This window comes from Gymnogyps californianus, chromosome 6 (assembly GCF_018139145.2).
Source record: "Gymnogyps californianus isolate 813 chromosome 6, ASM1813914v2, whole genome shotgun sequence".
In the NCBI taxonomy this organism is placed as follows: domain Eukaryota; kingdom Metazoa; phylum Chordata; class Aves; order Accipitriformes; family Cathartidae; genus Gymnogyps; species Gymnogyps californianus.
In genome coordinates, this window is record NC_059476.1 from 23,957,552 (window position 1) to 23,975,570 (window position 18,019).

The 18,019-nt window shown below is 38.4% G+C and overlaps 1 protein-coding gene across 2 annotated transcripts in view; it reads left to right on the forward strand.

Moving 5' to 3' along the window:
* The window catches only part of SEC24C (SEC24 homolog C, COPII coat complex component), a 39,108-nt gene that overhangs the window by 18,802 nt on the left and 2,287 nt on the right, over positions 1 to 18,019 (forward strand). Inside the window, exons 7-23 of one of the 2 annotated variants that reach the window (XM_050898783.1) lie at positions 590 to 658; positions 2,420 to 2,531; positions 3,413 to 3,540; positions 6,243 to 6,381; positions 8,400 to 8,515; positions 9,724 to 9,848; positions 10,117 to 10,308; positions 11,290 to 11,383; positions 12,604 to 12,720; positions 13,201 to 13,371; positions 13,762 to 13,858; positions 14,148 to 14,293; positions 14,776 to 14,914; positions 15,725 to 15,843; positions 16,227 to 16,406; positions 17,060 to 17,251; positions 17,680 to 17,769. In XM_050898783.1, coding sequence (XP_050754740.1) covers positions 590 to 658; positions 2,420 to 2,531; positions 3,413 to 3,540; positions 6,243 to 6,381; positions 8,400 to 8,515; positions 9,724 to 9,848; positions 10,117 to 10,308; positions 11,290 to 11,383; positions 12,604 to 12,720; positions 13,201 to 13,371; positions 13,762 to 13,858; positions 14,148 to 14,293; positions 14,776 to 14,914; positions 15,725 to 15,843; positions 16,227 to 16,406; positions 17,060 to 17,251; positions 17,680 to 17,769 — 2,226 coding nt within the window. The remainder of the gene's footprint in view (positions 1 to 589; positions 659 to 2,419; positions 2,532 to 3,412; positions 3,541 to 6,242; positions 6,382 to 8,399; positions 8,516 to 9,723; positions 9,849 to 10,116; positions 10,309 to 11,289; positions 11,384 to 12,603; positions 12,721 to 13,200; positions 13,372 to 13,761; positions 13,859 to 14,147; positions 14,294 to 14,775; positions 14,915 to 15,724; positions 15,844 to 16,226; positions 16,407 to 17,059; positions 17,252 to 17,679; positions 17,770 to 18,019) is intronic. The other variant, XM_050898784.1, reaches the window with a different exon arrangement.

Consider the following 18,019-nt stretch of genomic DNA (forward strand, 5'->3'; position numbering starts at 1 on the left):
GCCACAGGCATTTGATAACAGGAAACCTTTCCAGGGCAGTGCTTACAATCAGTTTACTTCAAAACTATAAAAATAATTTAGTCTTGAGTTACATCTTAGATCTGGACTGGTGCTGTTCAGAAGTTATTGCTATTCAAAAAAGATATCTGTTTAGACTCCAGGTTTATGTAAAGTTTATGACCATATTTTTTTTGTAGAATATAAGAAGTCTTTAATTGCTTGTCTGCTTCTCTTCTCTTCCACTAAATGAGATCTCAAATGGCTTGTGTCAGTTGCCTTCATTTTAGCATGTTCTTAAAGCATAAATCCCCAATTTCTAACCAAAATGAGCACGTGGGCCGCTACCTCTGTTAGCAATGTGTTCAGAGCCCAAGCCCAATATCCTGGCAAGGCTGGTTTTGGGATCAGTGTATGCTGCAGAAGCTGATGTTTCCTGTTGCATGAACCAATGTCCAAATGTATCTAATTCCAGTGCTACAGGTTTGGGTAGAGAGAAGTAACACTGTTACTTTTTGGTTTATTATTCTCTTTTCTTTTTTTTTTTTTTTTTTTTTTGTGGCACTCTTACTTTTTATTTTTTTAAAAAAAGCAACTTAATGAGCTGCCACCCCAGCAGAAACCCAGGCACAGAATAGACCCAGATGCAATTCCTAGTCCAGTAAGTGCTGTATATATGTCAATTGTAGTTTGTGTGTTGGTGACCATCTGTGCATGCCTGAAACCTGAACTTCACCTCACTAACCCTCCATCATTAATCCTTTACCCTTTCCTTGCTGTTTTCTGCTTGCCTTGTCAAAATGAGTAACATTACACCACAAGAGGTTGTTAAAATCTTCTCTTCTGTGATGAATGGTGAGGCAATAGAAAGCAACTGTTTCAGAAACAGATCATGAAGAATGTCTCCCCTTCACTTTGTCTGATCTTTAGAATATCTCCTTCACCAGATTCCAGCTGGCATTTTCAGTGTAAGCCATCAGTGTAATTGTCCATACAATGTGTGTCTCATGTTAACATACACACAGCATGAGCCTTTGTAGCCATGTTTTCTACCAGTTTTGAGCAGAATTTGATTACTGTTCTTGTTGATATACCAGTACCAGGCTAATGCTTTGAAGTTCTAAAATTGCAGATGAACTGTTTTGGTTTGATGTTAATTCCTGATATAAATCTTCTAGTAGATTAATATGAGGCATGGGGAGCTATAAACATTCTCTCATTATCTGTGCTCATACATAACCATTAAATTTTGAATTTGAAAATTTAATGTTTATGTGTTATGAATCTTACCTAAAGAAAGAAAAAAGCAGCTACCTTTCGGATTGGAAGAAAAAAAAACCACGTTTGACTTTGTTGTTTCACTTCTTCCTCGTTTAGTCAAAGTTGGTCATATAACAGGTACCAGCGGTGATATCACCAACGTCAGTCAGTCTGTAGACTTTTGAAATGGGACTAGATTTATCCTAGAGTAGTCACTGTCTGATGCTATGGGAGGCTTTCTGCTGGCAACTTGGAATCCTTAGTGAGAGGGTAGTTCTGCCATGCAAACTTCTGCATTTCACAATTTAAGCAAAGGCATGTGTGTTTGGTGGCAAAATAAGATCAGAAGAATGATTGCTAGCGTAATGCTTTCATTCAGGCGCCAGTATGGAAATGTAGTTAAAACTATGAATAACTACAATTTTCTGTTCTTATGCAAAGGTCAGTGGATATTTTAGTCAAATAAAGCTGTTTAATGCATTTCCATTATCTTAAGCATGTTTGCATTAATGAAGAATTTGAAATACTAAGAAATTTAAGATTTTTACTGGCTTTGAAGTTTAAGCTTGATTCATTGACAAGTGTGTTGAAACTTCACTTTCCACATCCCCAGAATTCAAATCACAAACTCTTGAGCACCGCACAGTAGTGAAGGCTTCCACCTGAGCTTGCAAGCATCTGTCTTTAGGTCAGAGTTACAGTGGTTAAAAATAAACGCATACTATGAAAACAGTGGGAACATAACAGAAAGGAAAAGCTAGGTTATCTATAGAACTTTAGCCTGAGGCTTACAGAAGCTTCTCATTTTAATTTGGCTAGGACCAGTATACAGGGGAATATTACAAAAAATTCCTTTCTTAAGCTGTGTTTGGGTTTTATAAGTTCACATCAGGCCTTAAAACACAAAATATGCTACTACTCAAAATACTTGGGGAAAAATACTATTTGCAACTTGTAATTTATTGTTAGTCATTAACTACTATTGGAAATCAAACTGAGAGGTGACTGCTTGACAAAACTTATTTGCTTTAGACTTCTTATTTTTAGAGATAGTAATGTTTGCCTCAGGTCCCCTTTTCACTGCCTTACAGATATAAATTTTGTATTTTACAGTACTTTGAAACCAAACCTCCAAATATTAATGTGGTGTTTTCCATCATAGATTCAAGTGATTGAAGATGACAGAAGTAACCGTGGGTCAGAACCATTTGTCACTGGAGTGAGAGGGCAGGTCCCACCTCTTGTTACTACGAATTTCTTGGTCAAGGACCAAGGTAAAATGTGTTGGTGTTTTTTTTTTTTTCCTAAATGAATAAACAAAACACAAACCCCAAAGAGTCAGTGACAGAACTGTTTATGTCTTTAAAGGAAAAGTTTGGGGAATGATTTCAGTGGCTGAGGATGTGTGTTTTACCAACAGAAGCTTAGTTTCGAGTCCTATGTTGATCTGATCTCAATTTAGATACTCCTGATTGTTTGGTAGCTAGTAACCAATTCGCTAGTAACCAATTCGCAAGTAAAAAATGTTTTCCAAGGCAGGTACCTGGGACCAGCATTAGCAGGGATGTCAGAAAGCAGCAAATGAAGCCTCTTCTGTAGAGCTATATCAACAACAGTCAAGAACTGAAATAACAATATCATTTGAATAGGACTGGGAACTGTGGTTTTTTTAAGTCGAGCAGGATGTCAATTGGTCCATGGGCTTCATAGAGAAAGGATATTTCATCTTTTAATTTCCCACGCTCTTTTTGAGATTTAAAGCTCCCTTAAAACGTCAGAATCCTATTCTACAATCAAGTGCTTTACTCTTCGGCCAAAATTACAAAATCAAACAGTAGAAATGTTTGAGTTGAGTTTTCTGCCTATAATGTTTCAGTCTGCAAAAAGAGTGAAACAGGAATGCCTTTTTAAAGGTTTAAGTTGATGTGGATTCAAGTTCATTTGTTTTGAGTTAAGGGCTTTTATTGTACGTAGTTAATCATAAAGAGGCATTTTGTTTGGAATTCAAGTTTTGCATAGATTGAAATTAATTGATTGTTTAGATAAGCTCTTAGTCTCTGGCTTAACAACACAACTGAAGGTATCTTTGTTTCTGTTCTTGAATATAAACCTAACGTACTGAAATTTGTGGGGATTTTTTTTCTTTCTTTCCCAGGTAACGCAAGTCCCCGCTACATAAGATGCACATCTTACAATATTCCCTGCACCTCAGATATGGCGAAACAGTCCCAAGTTCCCCTAGCTGCTGTCATAAAACCGCTGGCTACTCTGCCCCCAGAGGAGGTGAGAACCGTATGCAGAGTTACATATGCACTCTGAACTCATCAGGAGAATGCTATTAGATGTCAACATGTAACAGATACATTGAGAAGTAATGCTTAGGTAATGAACACTAGGTAAACATTGATTCTCCCGCAAGTGTGTGGTAGAGATCTATAAGGCAGAACAATGTTGTGATCAAAACATTTAATGTTTTGATCACCATGATAATTTCAGCTTTATTGCAGTAACTGTCAAGCTCTATGACCAAATGACCAAAATACTAGGATCGTCACAAATGCGTACACTTCCAGTTGATCTCAATTTCTTTCTTGGTCTAAAGTATTTAAATGGCTACTGATCACTGATGTTAAGTCTTTCCTAGAATGTCAAGTTGTGGAATTGGATAAGAATGTATCAAGCAGCACTGGTTAAGCTGTCTAATGTGCATGTACATGCATAGCACTGTGGGATGACAGCACAAGACTGAGTACTGGACACTGCTGAGCTGCACTTGTATTTCTGCCCTTGCTCTGAGCAGCACTTACTTCCTTCTAGGTGTAATGTGTGGCTAGCTAGCCTTTTACCCACTCTGTCTGGTTGCTGAGAACATGAAAGCTTTGAGAATACTGCAGAGCTAGACATTTTATAAAATATTCTAAATACTCTGGCTCCTGTGTAGCATTAGTCTGCTTGGAGCAGTGACGTAAAGACGAATATGCTTGTTAAATTTGAATACATATATTTGCAGTGTTCTGTGCCCTGTTAAACTTAACTATAGCATCTGCTGAGGAAAGAAATATCCTCTGGGCTTTTAAGGGTGTTTTTTTTCCTGTTGCATTTCATTAATTTTCCTAAACTATGGTTTCGATTTCTGAAAATTGGCTTGTGATAAAACAGAGTTGTGAAGTTAATTCCTGTATTGCTGTATTGTGGCTGGACTTTAAAAGGAGCACAACAGGAGAATGTGGTCTTATTTGAGAAACCCAGAGGCTTGTGGAGCTGCACATTTTTAGAGAAGCTTTACAAACAACTAGGTCTCCTGGTGTGTTTATGCTTTGAACAAACACTTGTGATATCCAGAAAAAACATGGCTAGGATCGGAAAATTGCCCTGGAGTCTGGTCAGCTTCTAGCATTGAGAAGTTCTTTATGGCAAGGGCAAATTCCCTGTGGAGGGGCCCTTCCAACAGATGAAGGCTCAGCTGTTCAAAGCAATAAGACTGTAAATAGAGCTAAAGCTTAACATATCAGTAATGAGAGGATAAATGTCTCATGAAAATACAGCATTCAGATAAATCTAGAATATATAAAAATTCAGCACCTGGTTGCTAGATACAGGACCTTTGCCCTATGTTAACGCACAGTTCAGAAAGCAAAGCTTGAGGCTTCAGAAAGAAGTATCTGTGCCTTCTGGGAAGGATGTATGTGGTTAGTGACAAGTTATGCATAGCGCTGCGTGTTTACAGCACGCTTGTAGTTTGTTTGCATGCATGTTATTGGGGGAGAAGCTGAGGAAGAAAGCTTATTGTGTGGAAGTACAATAACAACATTGCCTGACAGTCAGAAAACTTGAGATTTTGTTTCCTCTGAGTAGGTCAGCCTGGGTGATAGGAGCTGACAAATGCTGGCCGCAAAACCATTGTATTGTCAGTAAACGATTAGTGGGGTTGAATGAGAGATGTGACACGTGTGGCATGAAGAGGAAGAAAGTGACTGGAGCATTTGCTCTACTCCTGCTCAATGAATATGTTGTCTCTTAAACATGATCAGAGGTTTAGGGTGGCTGAGAGAATTAAGACTGGACACCTTTAGTGTCAGAAAATTTAAAAGTAGTTAAACTTTCTTTGGAGCTAGATTCTTAGTTATGAAAGGTACTTTGAACTATGAATGCAGCTTATAGCTTGCATGAGTTCTGTCTTTGTCATTTTGAAGTGCTTCCTGCTCATTCTGAGGTTGAGAAGCTGCAGAAGTTGCCAAGCATCTTATTCTGGTTTGGCTGCAAAAAGAATATATTATCAGTAATAGTTCAAAAATGGTATCACTATGTAACAGTTTTGAGGACTTGCTATACAATGGGGTCAAGACAAGCAGAACTTACAGATATACTGTATTTCATGGTGGACTTAAAAAAAAAAAAAAGTCTTACCTGAAATTTTTTAAGATAGTCTGGATGCTCTATGTTCTTGAATATATGGAATGCAATGACTGGCTTCTATTTTGTCAAAAAGCTTGCTTTTTACAAGGGAAAAATATAAGAGGTAAAGAGTTGCTTTTTAAAACACCCAACCTGTGGTGAAATATAAATTGTATGCTCACTCCCATGAGGTTGTCACAGCCATTCTTTGCATGGCTTCAGTCTTTTGTGTTCACTTGGGATACATCTGTCCTGTGTGGTGTGGTATTCCTGCTAGAGCTCATGCTCCTCAAGCAGGCTGCTATATAAGGTAGTGCAGCACCATGCAGAGGTACTTGTTTGTGTCTAAGTGGGATAGCCCGTTAATGGCTGCAGCCCACAAAGAACTGCTGTGCTAGAGCTTGAGTTGAAAAGCGTTTACAAAATACTTGTTCAGGCTTCCCCCACCCCCTGCACTCTCTCCCACAGCTGCCAAAATGCTAAATCCTATGCAATGTACAGGGAGATAGTTTTAAGCTCTGCAATATGTGTGGCCACTTCTTTCTCATCAAGTGACCTATCTATTCATTTTTTTTCCCCCGCTTCCACAGACCCTTCCTTATTTGGTAGACCATGGAGAATCCGGTCCTGTCCGATGTAATAGGTGCAAGGCTTACATGTGCCCTTTTATGCAATTCATTGAGGGTGGAAGGAGGTTCCAGTGTTGTTTCTGCAGCTGTGTCACTGAGGGTAAGGTTTCTTCTCAAAATCGGTCTCTAGACTCTATTGGAGTGATCTTTGAAAAAGATGCAAGCAAATAAATCTTTATCATGTTATGATCATTTATAATGTATACTGTGCTTTAATGTGTGTTTAGTCTTGTAAAAAATTCATTATAAAACACGTGCAGTGCTCAGTTCTGAAATTATGTTCAAATTAAGTAGGTGCTTATGCATTGCAGTATTGTACCAAATTTTTAACATGAGGTACTTGTAGCATAATGTATGGTGGTTTGAAAAATTATTTATGCTATTTTCTTAGGGTATTTCAAACTTACATTTTTCTGTGACAGACTGAGATGTACATCTAGTCAGTAGCATGAGTTAGGATTTTTTTTTTTTGCTCACAAAGCCTGTTTAAACACTGCTTAGAGATTGCAGCTAAATCTGCTACAGCTGAATAGGAGTGTTCAATATATGCCAGTTAATCTTAGTTGCTCTTTTAAATTAATATAAAACGTGCTTCCTTTTAAGCAGAAGTCACTATGTGCTGCTCATAGCATGACATCCGTAGATTTGTTTTGAAGGCACAGTGGAATGTAAGGTACAACAAACGTTATGGTGATGTTTTGAGTGTTTCATTTGGTAGCACTGATGGCTTTTAAAGGACTGTTGGTTCTTATCACCTCAGTTATGCTGTACAACTGTTTGTACAAACCAAAATGGGAAGCTGACAGGGGTTAGAAACGGCGAAATTTAAAAAACCTTTTTGTCTGGTGATTTTCAGCCTGCATGCATTCCCTGTCCCTGCTCACTCAGCAGCTGTATGAATGGCTATACCTGTAACAACTGAGCAGGGGCAGAAAAGGGAGGGGTGCTCAGAGACTGCTGATGAAAGCCATGCTGTGAAAATACAATCTAGTTGTACCTAATACTTGAGAACAATTTCTGTCTTCTCTGCAAAAACAATCAGGTAATTAGCTTGTACTGGATGTGTACTTGGAGAGAAGAGTGATAGGTGCTTATATATGTAGTCTTAATGATATCACTTTGTTTTCTTTTGAACTATTGAAACTTTGATTGTTTAGAATAATTTAAAGATGGTGAATACTATCATTACAGATAATCTCATTTTCTTCTCCCCTGGAGCTATATAGGCAGGTATAGCTGGAATACATTTTGTCACCCTAGCAATTCTACAGGAGGGATTGTCTGTCATGGTAGTTCTTAGGGCACAAGGGAAATGCTTTCTTTGTTTCTGCAGCTGACTTTTGTAGGCGAAAACTTAGCTTAACTCCCATTTTACTTTCTGATGCCTGGTACCAGCACAAAAGTACTGGGCGCTGGGCATGTGGTTACACTTCCGGTTCCTCCTTCTTAATGCTTTACAAACCACTGTAAGAAGTACCCTGTCTATTCTGACAAAAGCATTATGGCAGTCTCTGCACCCGAGTGTGTGCAGCATGGGAAGAAATAGATAGATTATAATTATATATATATATATTAAAAATTATAGATTTTATATATATAAAGATTCTATAATAGATAGACTAATAAGAAAATAGAAGCAGCTAACTGATAGAGCGAAATAAGGAGCTGAATCTTTTAGTACGCCTGAATTGAGTCAGTAATGTTGTAGCCTGTGGTTTGCCTCAAACTCTCTTGTAAGTCGTTTGTTACTACTTACACAAGATTGTTATATTTTTCCTTTGGACTAAATCCTTCAGAAGAATCCCAAGAGCATGTTATAGTGACACTTCTGATATGAAACGTAAAATGAGAATGTAAAGGAGATTCAAGAAAAGTACAAGAGTGACTATACAGTGTGCCACCTGGTGCATAAGGCAAACTGAAAGCAGTTTGTCTGTATTTCTTGGCTTTAATGATGCTCTTAAATTGCATTAATATTTTTAGTAATACTTGCATGCTAGCACAGAGTGCTAGCTAGCTTTCCTGGAGTCTTATCTGAAACAGCTGTTGTCATGTTAGCTCCCTAGTCACAGTGTTTATCATGCTCACTGATAAACTCAATGATTTTTCCTTTCCCAGTGCCACCTCACTACTTCCAGCATTTGGATCATACTGGAAAGCGAGTAGACTTCTATGACCGACCTGAGTTATCACTGGGGTCTTACGAGTTTCTAGCAACAGTTGACTATTGCAAGGTACAGTAGTATGTGTTTATTACTGTATTTTGTTTTGCTTTTAAATAAAAAGCCTATTTTCCTAAAAGTAAGAATGACATGAATTGTCTGGGGCTGCTTTCTAGCTGCAGAGATAATTAACAGCATTAATCCAACCCACTTCATTGTGTAAAATAATGTGCTTGTCTGCTTACTATACAAGCGGCTATAGCTGCTGTTACCTTAGCAGTTCTGCAGGAGGGACTCTCTTGCAGTCGTCCTTGGGGCAGAAGGAGAATGTAGGAGAGATTCAAGGAAAGTACAATAGTAACAATGCAATGTGCCACCTGTTTCCTAAGACAGACTTTACCTATTGAACTTAAATTTCAAATACAGCCATAGTGGTCAAAAACACAGGAATAGTGTGAAATACATATTGTCAGAGCTGGTTCATTTTTAAATTTAAGATTTAAATAATAATAAACTTCTAAGGAATAGGAAAAATATGTGCAAGGTGTTTATTAAAGCAACTTACATCTCTGCTGAAATAAATGCTGGGAAAATAGATGTCTAAATGTTGCAGCTTTATACTGGTTACCTTCTGATGCCTCAGCTTTACTTCGAGTTAAGGGAAAAAAACAATTATCTTGCTTCTAACAGCATAAGAAGCATTTTTAATTCAAACAAGATGCGATCTTCCCAGCTTTTTTTGAAAGTTCTTTGTTTTGCTTTTGTTCTATGTGCTCCTTCCAGTACGACCTATAGACTTTAGAAAACTGTTGACTGAAACAAGTTTTTCTTTCCCAAAGCAAACCTGATATTTAAGGAGAAAGGAAAGGTTGCAGTTCTCAGAGGGGAAAATCTTTTGCTTTATATTGATGAAATCACTTATAACCAGTCTGGTCAGATTCCAAAGTCTTGAATTGGCAGGAAACTTCCCTGTCTGCTTTCCCTATCTGGCATAGTCACGTAAATGGATGATTTAGTTATAACTATCCTGTTCTTCACTGAGCGATGGCAAAATCGGTCTAGGGCATGTAATACCAGTCCATTTCAAGCACAGTGTGCTTACATGTCTGTTAGTTGGGCAGGGATGGGAGAATGATCTGAAGAAACAACTACTGCTCATGAGTAGAAAAGTACATGAAAGCTATTAGAGTTTTGACCAGCATTCATTTGTCCATGTTACAGAACTGTTACGTGGGCTGCATTGCATGGCCATAATGTGACTTCTTCCCTCTCTTCCACAGAATAACAAGTTTCCCAGTCCACCTGCTTTCATTTTCATGATTGATGTGTCTTACAATGCTGTGAAGAGTGGCTTAGTGAGGCTAATATGTGAAGAATTAAAGTCACTCCTAGATTACCTGCCCAGGTAGGTATATTGTGTACTACTGTAGCCAGTCAAAATGGGGGACATTGTCACTTTTTCCCTTTAAAAAAACCTAGAAATTGAAAAATTATTTGATAATCCTATCAAGCTTTTCTTCAGAAAAAGGCCAAGCAGAACATCTTTCTGGATACCTTTCTAGGTGAAAATAAATTTTCCTTCCTTTAATTTTTCCCTTATCCCTTATTGTGTTGGGTTCTGTATAAGGATTTCACTATATACTTAGATGTGAAGGCAAGTATGTCTCTTACAGGGAAGGCAACATGGAAGAATCAGCCATTCGAGTAGGCTTTGTCACCTACAACAAAGTGTTACACTTCTATAACGTGAAGAGCTCACTGGCACAGCCGCAAATGATGGTTGTCTCAGATGTGGCAGATATGTTTGTGCCACTCCTTGATGGTTTTCTGGTGAATGTGAATGAGTCCAGGACAGTTATTGCCAGGTAATAGAAATTGATTTACAATGTGTGTAGTAAACTTCTTGTTTGGTAGGTTCAAGTGTTGCATGCTTATTTGTCATGTTATTCATCTAGAAGTCGCTCCATGTATTTTAACTTCCTATACTCTTTGAGATTAAGCTGGCAAAGTAGGATGGGAAAATTCATGGGGTAAGGGTGTATTTGGCTCGTAGTCCAGCTTGGCAGAAGGTGTATATATAAGGGGATTTAGTGCAGAAGGGCATTTCCAGAAAAAACCAAAACACAACTAGAATGATGCAGAGTGAAAGTTGTAAGAGTACTGAATCACTGTCTTTAAGGCAACTGCCTAAATAACTGTAAACTGAGACAACAGTGGTGTATAATTTTGGTTCCATGGAGAAAATTGAATGAGCGGCATAGAGGATAAAATCTAGAAGGAAAGAAAGAGAAATTAGTAAAGTTTTGGCAAACTATTTAACATGATACTTGAACTATAATTAAACTATGGTGTGTAGCTAACTACGTTTTGGGAACTAGGCCTGGCACTGCATGTTTCTAAAGAGAATTTCTAGCCTGTTTTGTAGTGCATTAACAAGCATAAATACAAAACTGTGGATTAAACCTACTAATCTTTGACTAGTACACAGGATGCTTGGCAAATAGAGGCCAAGTGTCACTAGTCTTTCCTAAGAGTTTACTTACCAATATATATTGGAATATATTAAAAGAGCAGGAATACAGAAGAGCTATTGGAGTAGGCATCAGCTGAGGCTATACAGCAAGCACTGACAATATGGGTGAGAGAAGCCAATGAAGAATGACAAAGCATCATTTTTTCACAGATAAATGATGAGATGCCAAATACTGTAAAAATTACCCAAACTTACAGACATGTTAGGGACTTCTCTTTAAACCACTTCAGTCTCATAGGTCATCAACTGCAACTGTGTGGCTTTTCCAATTAAATGGAATCTTGAATTCCTCCTTTTTCTTGTTCTTTCCTAGTTTGCTGGATCAGATTCCAGAAATGTTTGCAGACACAAGAGAAACAGAAACTGTTTTTGCACCTGTGATTCAAGCAGGGCTGGAGGCACTGAAGGTTAGTAAATGCATTGTCATGGCAAATCGTTTTCAGTCTGAGTACTCTGAAGTTCGTATTCTGCTAACACACGCTAAGACGACAATTCTAAAGCTTTTCGTAAGTCTCCTTGTGGTAGATGCGCTACATGTAGGGAGTACTTGGCTCACTCTTCAAGTGTATGTACCTCCGGTTCTATGTAGCTATCTATCTGTTCTCTACCAATTTTTTTTTTAATAATTTTTGCTCAAAGTACAAGACATGTGGCTTACTGTCAGTTACCTGGCTGGGTTTTGCTTTGAACTGTTTACAGAACCTACAAAAAAAAAAACAAAAAACAAAAACGACCCTCCAACATTAAAACCAAGTGCTGAAGTCTGTCACGTCTCATTGAGGAGTTCTGTAACATGGTGTCTTTCTAATCCTGTGCTTGAAGCTGTGGTATAATCTTAAATAAAAGGAGAGAATGCAATCTGTTGAAGTTGCCCGCAACAATGTGCTAACCAAGTAAACCTTTCCTAAAGTTCTTCCATTCCAGTACTTCATCCAGATAATTACATGCGTGATCTAACTCTGACTTGTATATACTGATCGAGTTGATTGCGTGTATGATTCCATCCAAAACTTTTCATATAGCTCTATTTGTCTGTCATGTAAGTCCTTAGAAGTCTCTCTTAAACTCAGTTTTCGTGACAATTGTTCAATCAAGAAATAATAGAAATTACTAATTGATTATTTACATACTGCATGTGTCAGAAAATAACCTACTAAACATTGGCTAGTGTTGACATAGGTTATTGATTTAAAATTGATGATCTGCTGAAGCTCAGATTACACAATCCTTTGCCATTTCTATGACTCTCTTCCTTTTCCACAAACTCAGTAGCTGCAAATCACAGAAGAAAGCAGTCTAACATGTTTGCACAAAACCTTTTGTAGCTGAGTCCTGCTTACTGCTCTGTGTCTCCTTGGAGTCAGTCCTTTTCTCCCTGCCATGGAACTAGCACAGGTCCAGTAGAACTGAAACTTGCTTTTCTGTAACTGACCAGTAAGCTGTGCTCCCTGTGTTGAACACCACTGAAGTAACTAAGTGATCACTGAGCCTATGTATCTGATAGAGAGCCTTCCTGACATTAAGAAGTGAAGTAATGAGGATGCTTGAGTGCTTGTTCTTGAACCAGTTTCGCTTACAATTTTTATAAATGTTTCTAACCTGCACTATTGCACTTGCTTTTGTGCAGGCAGCTGAGTGTGCTGGCAAGCTCTTCATTTTCCACACCTCTCTGCCCATCGCAGAGGCCCCAGGGAAGTTAAAGAACAGGGATGATAGGAAACTGATCAACACAGATAAGGAGAAGGTAATAATGACTTGCATGATGCTTACATAACAGGTCTGTATTAGAGTCTCTATGGGATAAAATAGCTCTGAAGCAACATTAAAAAAATTACAAGGGTAGCACATAATGTAACCATCCCAGCTAATATCGTAATATTGTACTTTTGTCTTCTGTTCTCAAGCAGAGCTGTGTAGACTTGACATCATAAGGACAGCTCTGGTATGAGAACAAGAAGAGATAGATCTAGATTCTTATACATGAGAAAATACCGTAGCTGGGTTAAAGTAAATGTGCTGAACTTACAATTAAAGCAAGATGTGTAGTAATTTTCGTAATATTCAACAGTTCTTCAAAGGCAGGGTCAGGAAGAATTTATATGATCCTAATTTCCGTGAAGGCAGACTTAAAGTATAAAAGTGTATTGACTGGGATTATAAACTAGATCTCGCTTTCCTTTTCTTACCACAAGCTTCTCATCTCATCTCTGACTTCCTTTCTTAGACTTTGTTTCAACCACAGACAAGCTTTTACAACAACTTGGCCAAGGACTGTGTGGCCCAGGGCTGCTGTGTGGATCTGTTCCTGTTTCCAAACCAGTATTTGGATGTGGCAACACTAGGTGTAGTAACTTACCAGACGGGAGGCTCCATTTATAAGTATGCCTATTTCCAGGTAAGAGTGACATTGACTCAGACTGGTATTTGATCTAAATAAGAATTATTGTTTAGTTAAGAGTTCTTCTTCATAGTGTGAACCATAGTGACCAAGTACTTCTTTGGAAATAAATTGCTACTTGAAATTTCAAGATTTTCACGAAAATGATTTTGTTAGCTTTATGTCTTTAGACAAAATATCTCTATTAATAACAAAAACAACAACAAGAAAAGCTATGCTGTTACCTTTTAGCACAATATTTTATTAGCAGGGCACTGAGCCCTGTATGATGGCTGATTTTTAGAGTAAGACTGCAGGAGATAGTATCTGTTTTTGAATTACTTTATGGTTTATGGAGCAGCTCTGATTTATGGGAGTATGAAACTTGAATTATTGCTTGTGTCCTAGCTGGAGACAGACCAGGATAGGTTTCTGAATGACTTGAGAAGAGATGTCCAGAAAGAAGTGGGATTTGATGCTGTAATGAGAGTGCGTACAAGCACAGGTGAGTGTTAGCATGAATGAGTCTTAATAAATTGACTGCTTCAAGCATGTCATATGTGAAGTAGCAGATTTTTCCCTAATTTAAAACATCTTGAGACTAGGCTATGCAAAAAGCTCTGCTAAAGCTTTGAAATTCTAAGACTTTTGTCAAGACTGAGCAAAGATCCCTGCTGAAATCTGTCAAGATAACTTAGTATCACCGATGACAGGATTTTCAGGGCTCCAAAGGCTGGCTGTCTTGTTATTCTCTTGAAAATTGTGGTTCATGTTGGGGTTTTTTTCTTTTTTAGGTATTCGAGCAACTGACTTTTTTGGAGCTTTCTATATGAGCAACACAACTGATGTAGAGATGGCAGGTTTGGACTGTGATAAAACAATCACAGTGGAATTCAAGCACGATGACAAACTGAGTGAAGACAGTGGTGCACTCCTTCAGGTGAGGGGGGAGGCTTTCTAGGAGAAAGTAGTAAGTTGACAATTTAGAATTGTCAACAAAACTGTGTCAAGGCGGAATCACATCTCAGCAGGGGAGTGTGCCAGTTGCAGAAGAGGATGAGGTCACTCTGAACTGAATTATTAGACACTCCTTCAAGGAACTGTTTGTTCTTTCTTTCTGCCCCTTACTATACCCTTAACCTTTCAGCATACTCCTTCTCAGGGTGACCTAGACTGCTTCAAACTACAGTATTGTCCAAGACCAGTTCCCTTAATACAAACTGCTAACATTGCTGCTTGTTATCTTTCATTGACCCTGATTCTTAGCATATGCTTTTAGCTTATTGTGCAAGTCTTTTACATAATTATCTTATTTGTTTAGACATCTGAGTCCTAGTTTTTAATGAAATATATTCAGACCCTGCCTTTCTTATTGTAGCAGGACCTCATTTTTGTATATCCTGGCATTTTTATCTCCTACAGTGTGCTCTGTTATATACAAGTTGCGCAGGACAGCGACGACTCCGCATTCACAACCTCTCCTTAAACTGTTGCACGCAGCTTGCTGACCTGTATCGAAACTGTGAGACAGACACGCTCATCAATTACTTGGCTAAATATGGTAAGGGTAAATATGGTAACAAGAATTGCAACCTTTAACTGCTTTTAAAATGCCTGTTGTCATCCAATGGCACCTGTTTATTCTCTTCGCATCAAATGTCAGGTGGCAATCCTGATACTTCAGTCATTTATGGGAAAGAGCGTAAAGCTGTGATGATAGTATTGTTGCTTAGGATGAGAGGTACAGATAGAGGGTGTAGGCTTATCCTTCATGCAAATTCTTGTCTACATTTTTTTAATAGAGTTTTTTATTGAGAGCTGTCTGAATTCATCCTTATATTTATTTTTGGACTGGTTTAGTTTGTTCTTCAACTGTTCCAGAATTTTGCTCTGGGAATAGGAAATGGTGCCCTTTGCTCATAGATCTGGATTAAATATCATACTTCTATGCCTTGTACCCTATTTACCCTTTCTAGTTTGCAGTAAAAGCCTACAAATCCAGCAGAGATTGAGTTGTGTTTTTTTATCGCCATTAAAATGTAAGAAACAGTCCATTTTCAGTCCATTAAAGAAAGATGGCCAGGCTATAAAAGGAGTTTTTATAGTACTCCATGCTTTCAAGTATGACTAAGTGTATTTTCAAGTACATGGGAGATAGAGCTGAAGAATATGTAATAAAATGGAGTAAATGAGCTTCTTCAGATCTTCAATAGGAATGTATTATCTCTTTCCCACAAGTTTGAAGGGGAGGGAAAAAAGACTTTCATAAACAATAGTTGTTTAGATTTACTTTGTGGATGTAGTGTTGGGTTTTTTACTGTTCATGAGCAAGTACTTGATAGCCGTCCATCTCTTCCCTCTTTCTGTGCAGCGTATCGTGGAGTTCTGAGTAGTCCAGTAAAGACTGTACGAGATGCACTGATCAACCAGTGTGCCCAGATCCTAGCTTGCTATCGAAAGAACTGTGCTAGTCCCTCTTCTGCTGGCCAGGTAAACTCCAATGCTTTCACTTGAATCAGAGGCTCGGGTATTAAAAAGTGATGAGAGCTTCTTCCTACTTAACCTTCTCAAAAAAAGTCAATTGCTTTGCTCAGCGGAAATATGCAAAGAGAAGACTCAGGGAAGTAGAGAGACTGCAAGTAAAACTGTAGTTGACAGTGGCTTCATGGACATCTGTCTGGAGCCCAGGAAGCACGGCCTGCTCCAGGGAAAAGTTTTATGTTACTTTTGCAAGTCCATGATATAATTAGACTATCAACTTTCACTCCTTACAGCTGTACCACACTTTGTTGGTTCATGCAAGCCTTGTTTTGTCAAACATAAGCTTATTCAGCAAGACAGCTGACCAGCTTCTGTCTGCTTGTGACTTGTAGCTGATCCTCCCTGAATGCATGAAGCTGCTTCCTGTGTACTTGAATTGTGTGTTGAAGAGTGACGTCCTTCAGCCTGGTCCGGAGGTCACAACGGATGACCGTGCCTACATTCGTCAGTTAGTCACATCCATGGATGTGGCAGAAACAAATGTTTTCTTTTATCCCAGGCTTTTGCCCCTGGTGAGTAATTCAGGATATTCTTACCACTTGAGACTTGCTGTTGTCTTGACTCGTCGTAAGGACTGGCATTTGTATTTTAGCAAGGTAAAGTGATTTGAGAAGGATTTGGGATCTGCCATCTGTTGGGATACTTCACTTAATTCCACTCAGTGATAGATGCATTACTACATCTTGTGAATTTGCTGGGGGATTTTTTTCCTGAGCTGTGAGCATATGACTAGTGGCAAAGAAGACACTTTTGACCCTTTCATAGTCTTTTAAAAGTCTTAAAGCTTCTTGTAACTTTATGTAGTAATTTTCATCATTGGAGGGCAACTCCACGTACTATTCTGACTTTTCAGTACCATAGTTGCTGGAATAACACTAACAACTAATTACATTCCTACTCCAGGAGGCAATGTTGGAGCTACAGAGTAATTTCACAGAAGCCTTATGTTCTCTTTTGCTGACCAAGCTGCTGTGATCTACTTCTGTGCCACGTTCAGTAAGAAAACTAAGCTAAGGAAGATGATACATCAGTCACAGCTATTGCAGTCTTATGAGTCCTAGAAATTAGAAAACCATTGGGGTCTTAGTGGCAGAAATTTTCAGGACTTCATAAGATGTTCTTGTTTTATAACCTTGATTTTATTTTTTATTTCACTCTAAAACAGACCAAAGCAGATGTTGACAGTGACTCCTTGCCAGCAGCAATCCGGAATTCGGAGGAACGTCTCTCCAAGGGTGACATATACCTGCTGGAGAATGGGCTGAACATCTTTGTGTGGGTGGGAGTCAACGTGCAGCAAGGCCTGATCCAGAACCTCTTTGGAGTGTCATCCTTCAGTCAGATTAGCAATGCCTTGGTGAGCTGGATGGCAGTGCGGGAGCTAGTGTCTGTGATAGTCGCACAAAACTTAAAATAATGAGAAAGCAATTTGAGAAAATAGTGTTAAATTTTTCATGCTAGGAGCAAGAGAAGCACAAGTGTGTGAAACTAGTGGAAATGTCCCTAGTCTGGACATGTCAGGCATGCTTTTGCCTAGTTTTATTTGACAAGCCACATCTCCTCTGACAGTGAGGAGGACAGTTGATATGTAAATGGAACAAATAATTGACCTTTAATTCTGATATCATGTTATATTCTCTGTTAACTAGTTGAGGTCAAAGAGATTGTATGTTAGTGGGGGTAGATATATCTCTACCCTTATGTAATATGACAAAACTGCTGAGTTTTGTTTAATGTTGCTCTATTTTGCATGACTTAATGGGGTTTGGATATCTTTCATTCCAGAGTACCCTGCCTGTCTTGGAAAACCCCTTTTCAAAGAAAGTACGATCTATTGTTGGCATGCTTCAAGTGCAGAGATCCCGCTACATGAAGGTAAAAAATGTTGTCCCCCGTTCGTAGCTTTAAATCACCTTCCCTTTTAGCAGAGCAGGTGATGCCTGGTAATGCTGCAATGCTAAGCTTATTCTTCCTGATCTCATAAATGTGATTTAAACATAAAGTTTTCAAGGATCTGAAAAAAATGTTGTTACTAGTTTTGGAGTTTTGTGCTTACCATAGTTCTGAAACTAATTTTTTTCAGACCTATTATAATATACTGCTGCACAAACCACGTACATAATAT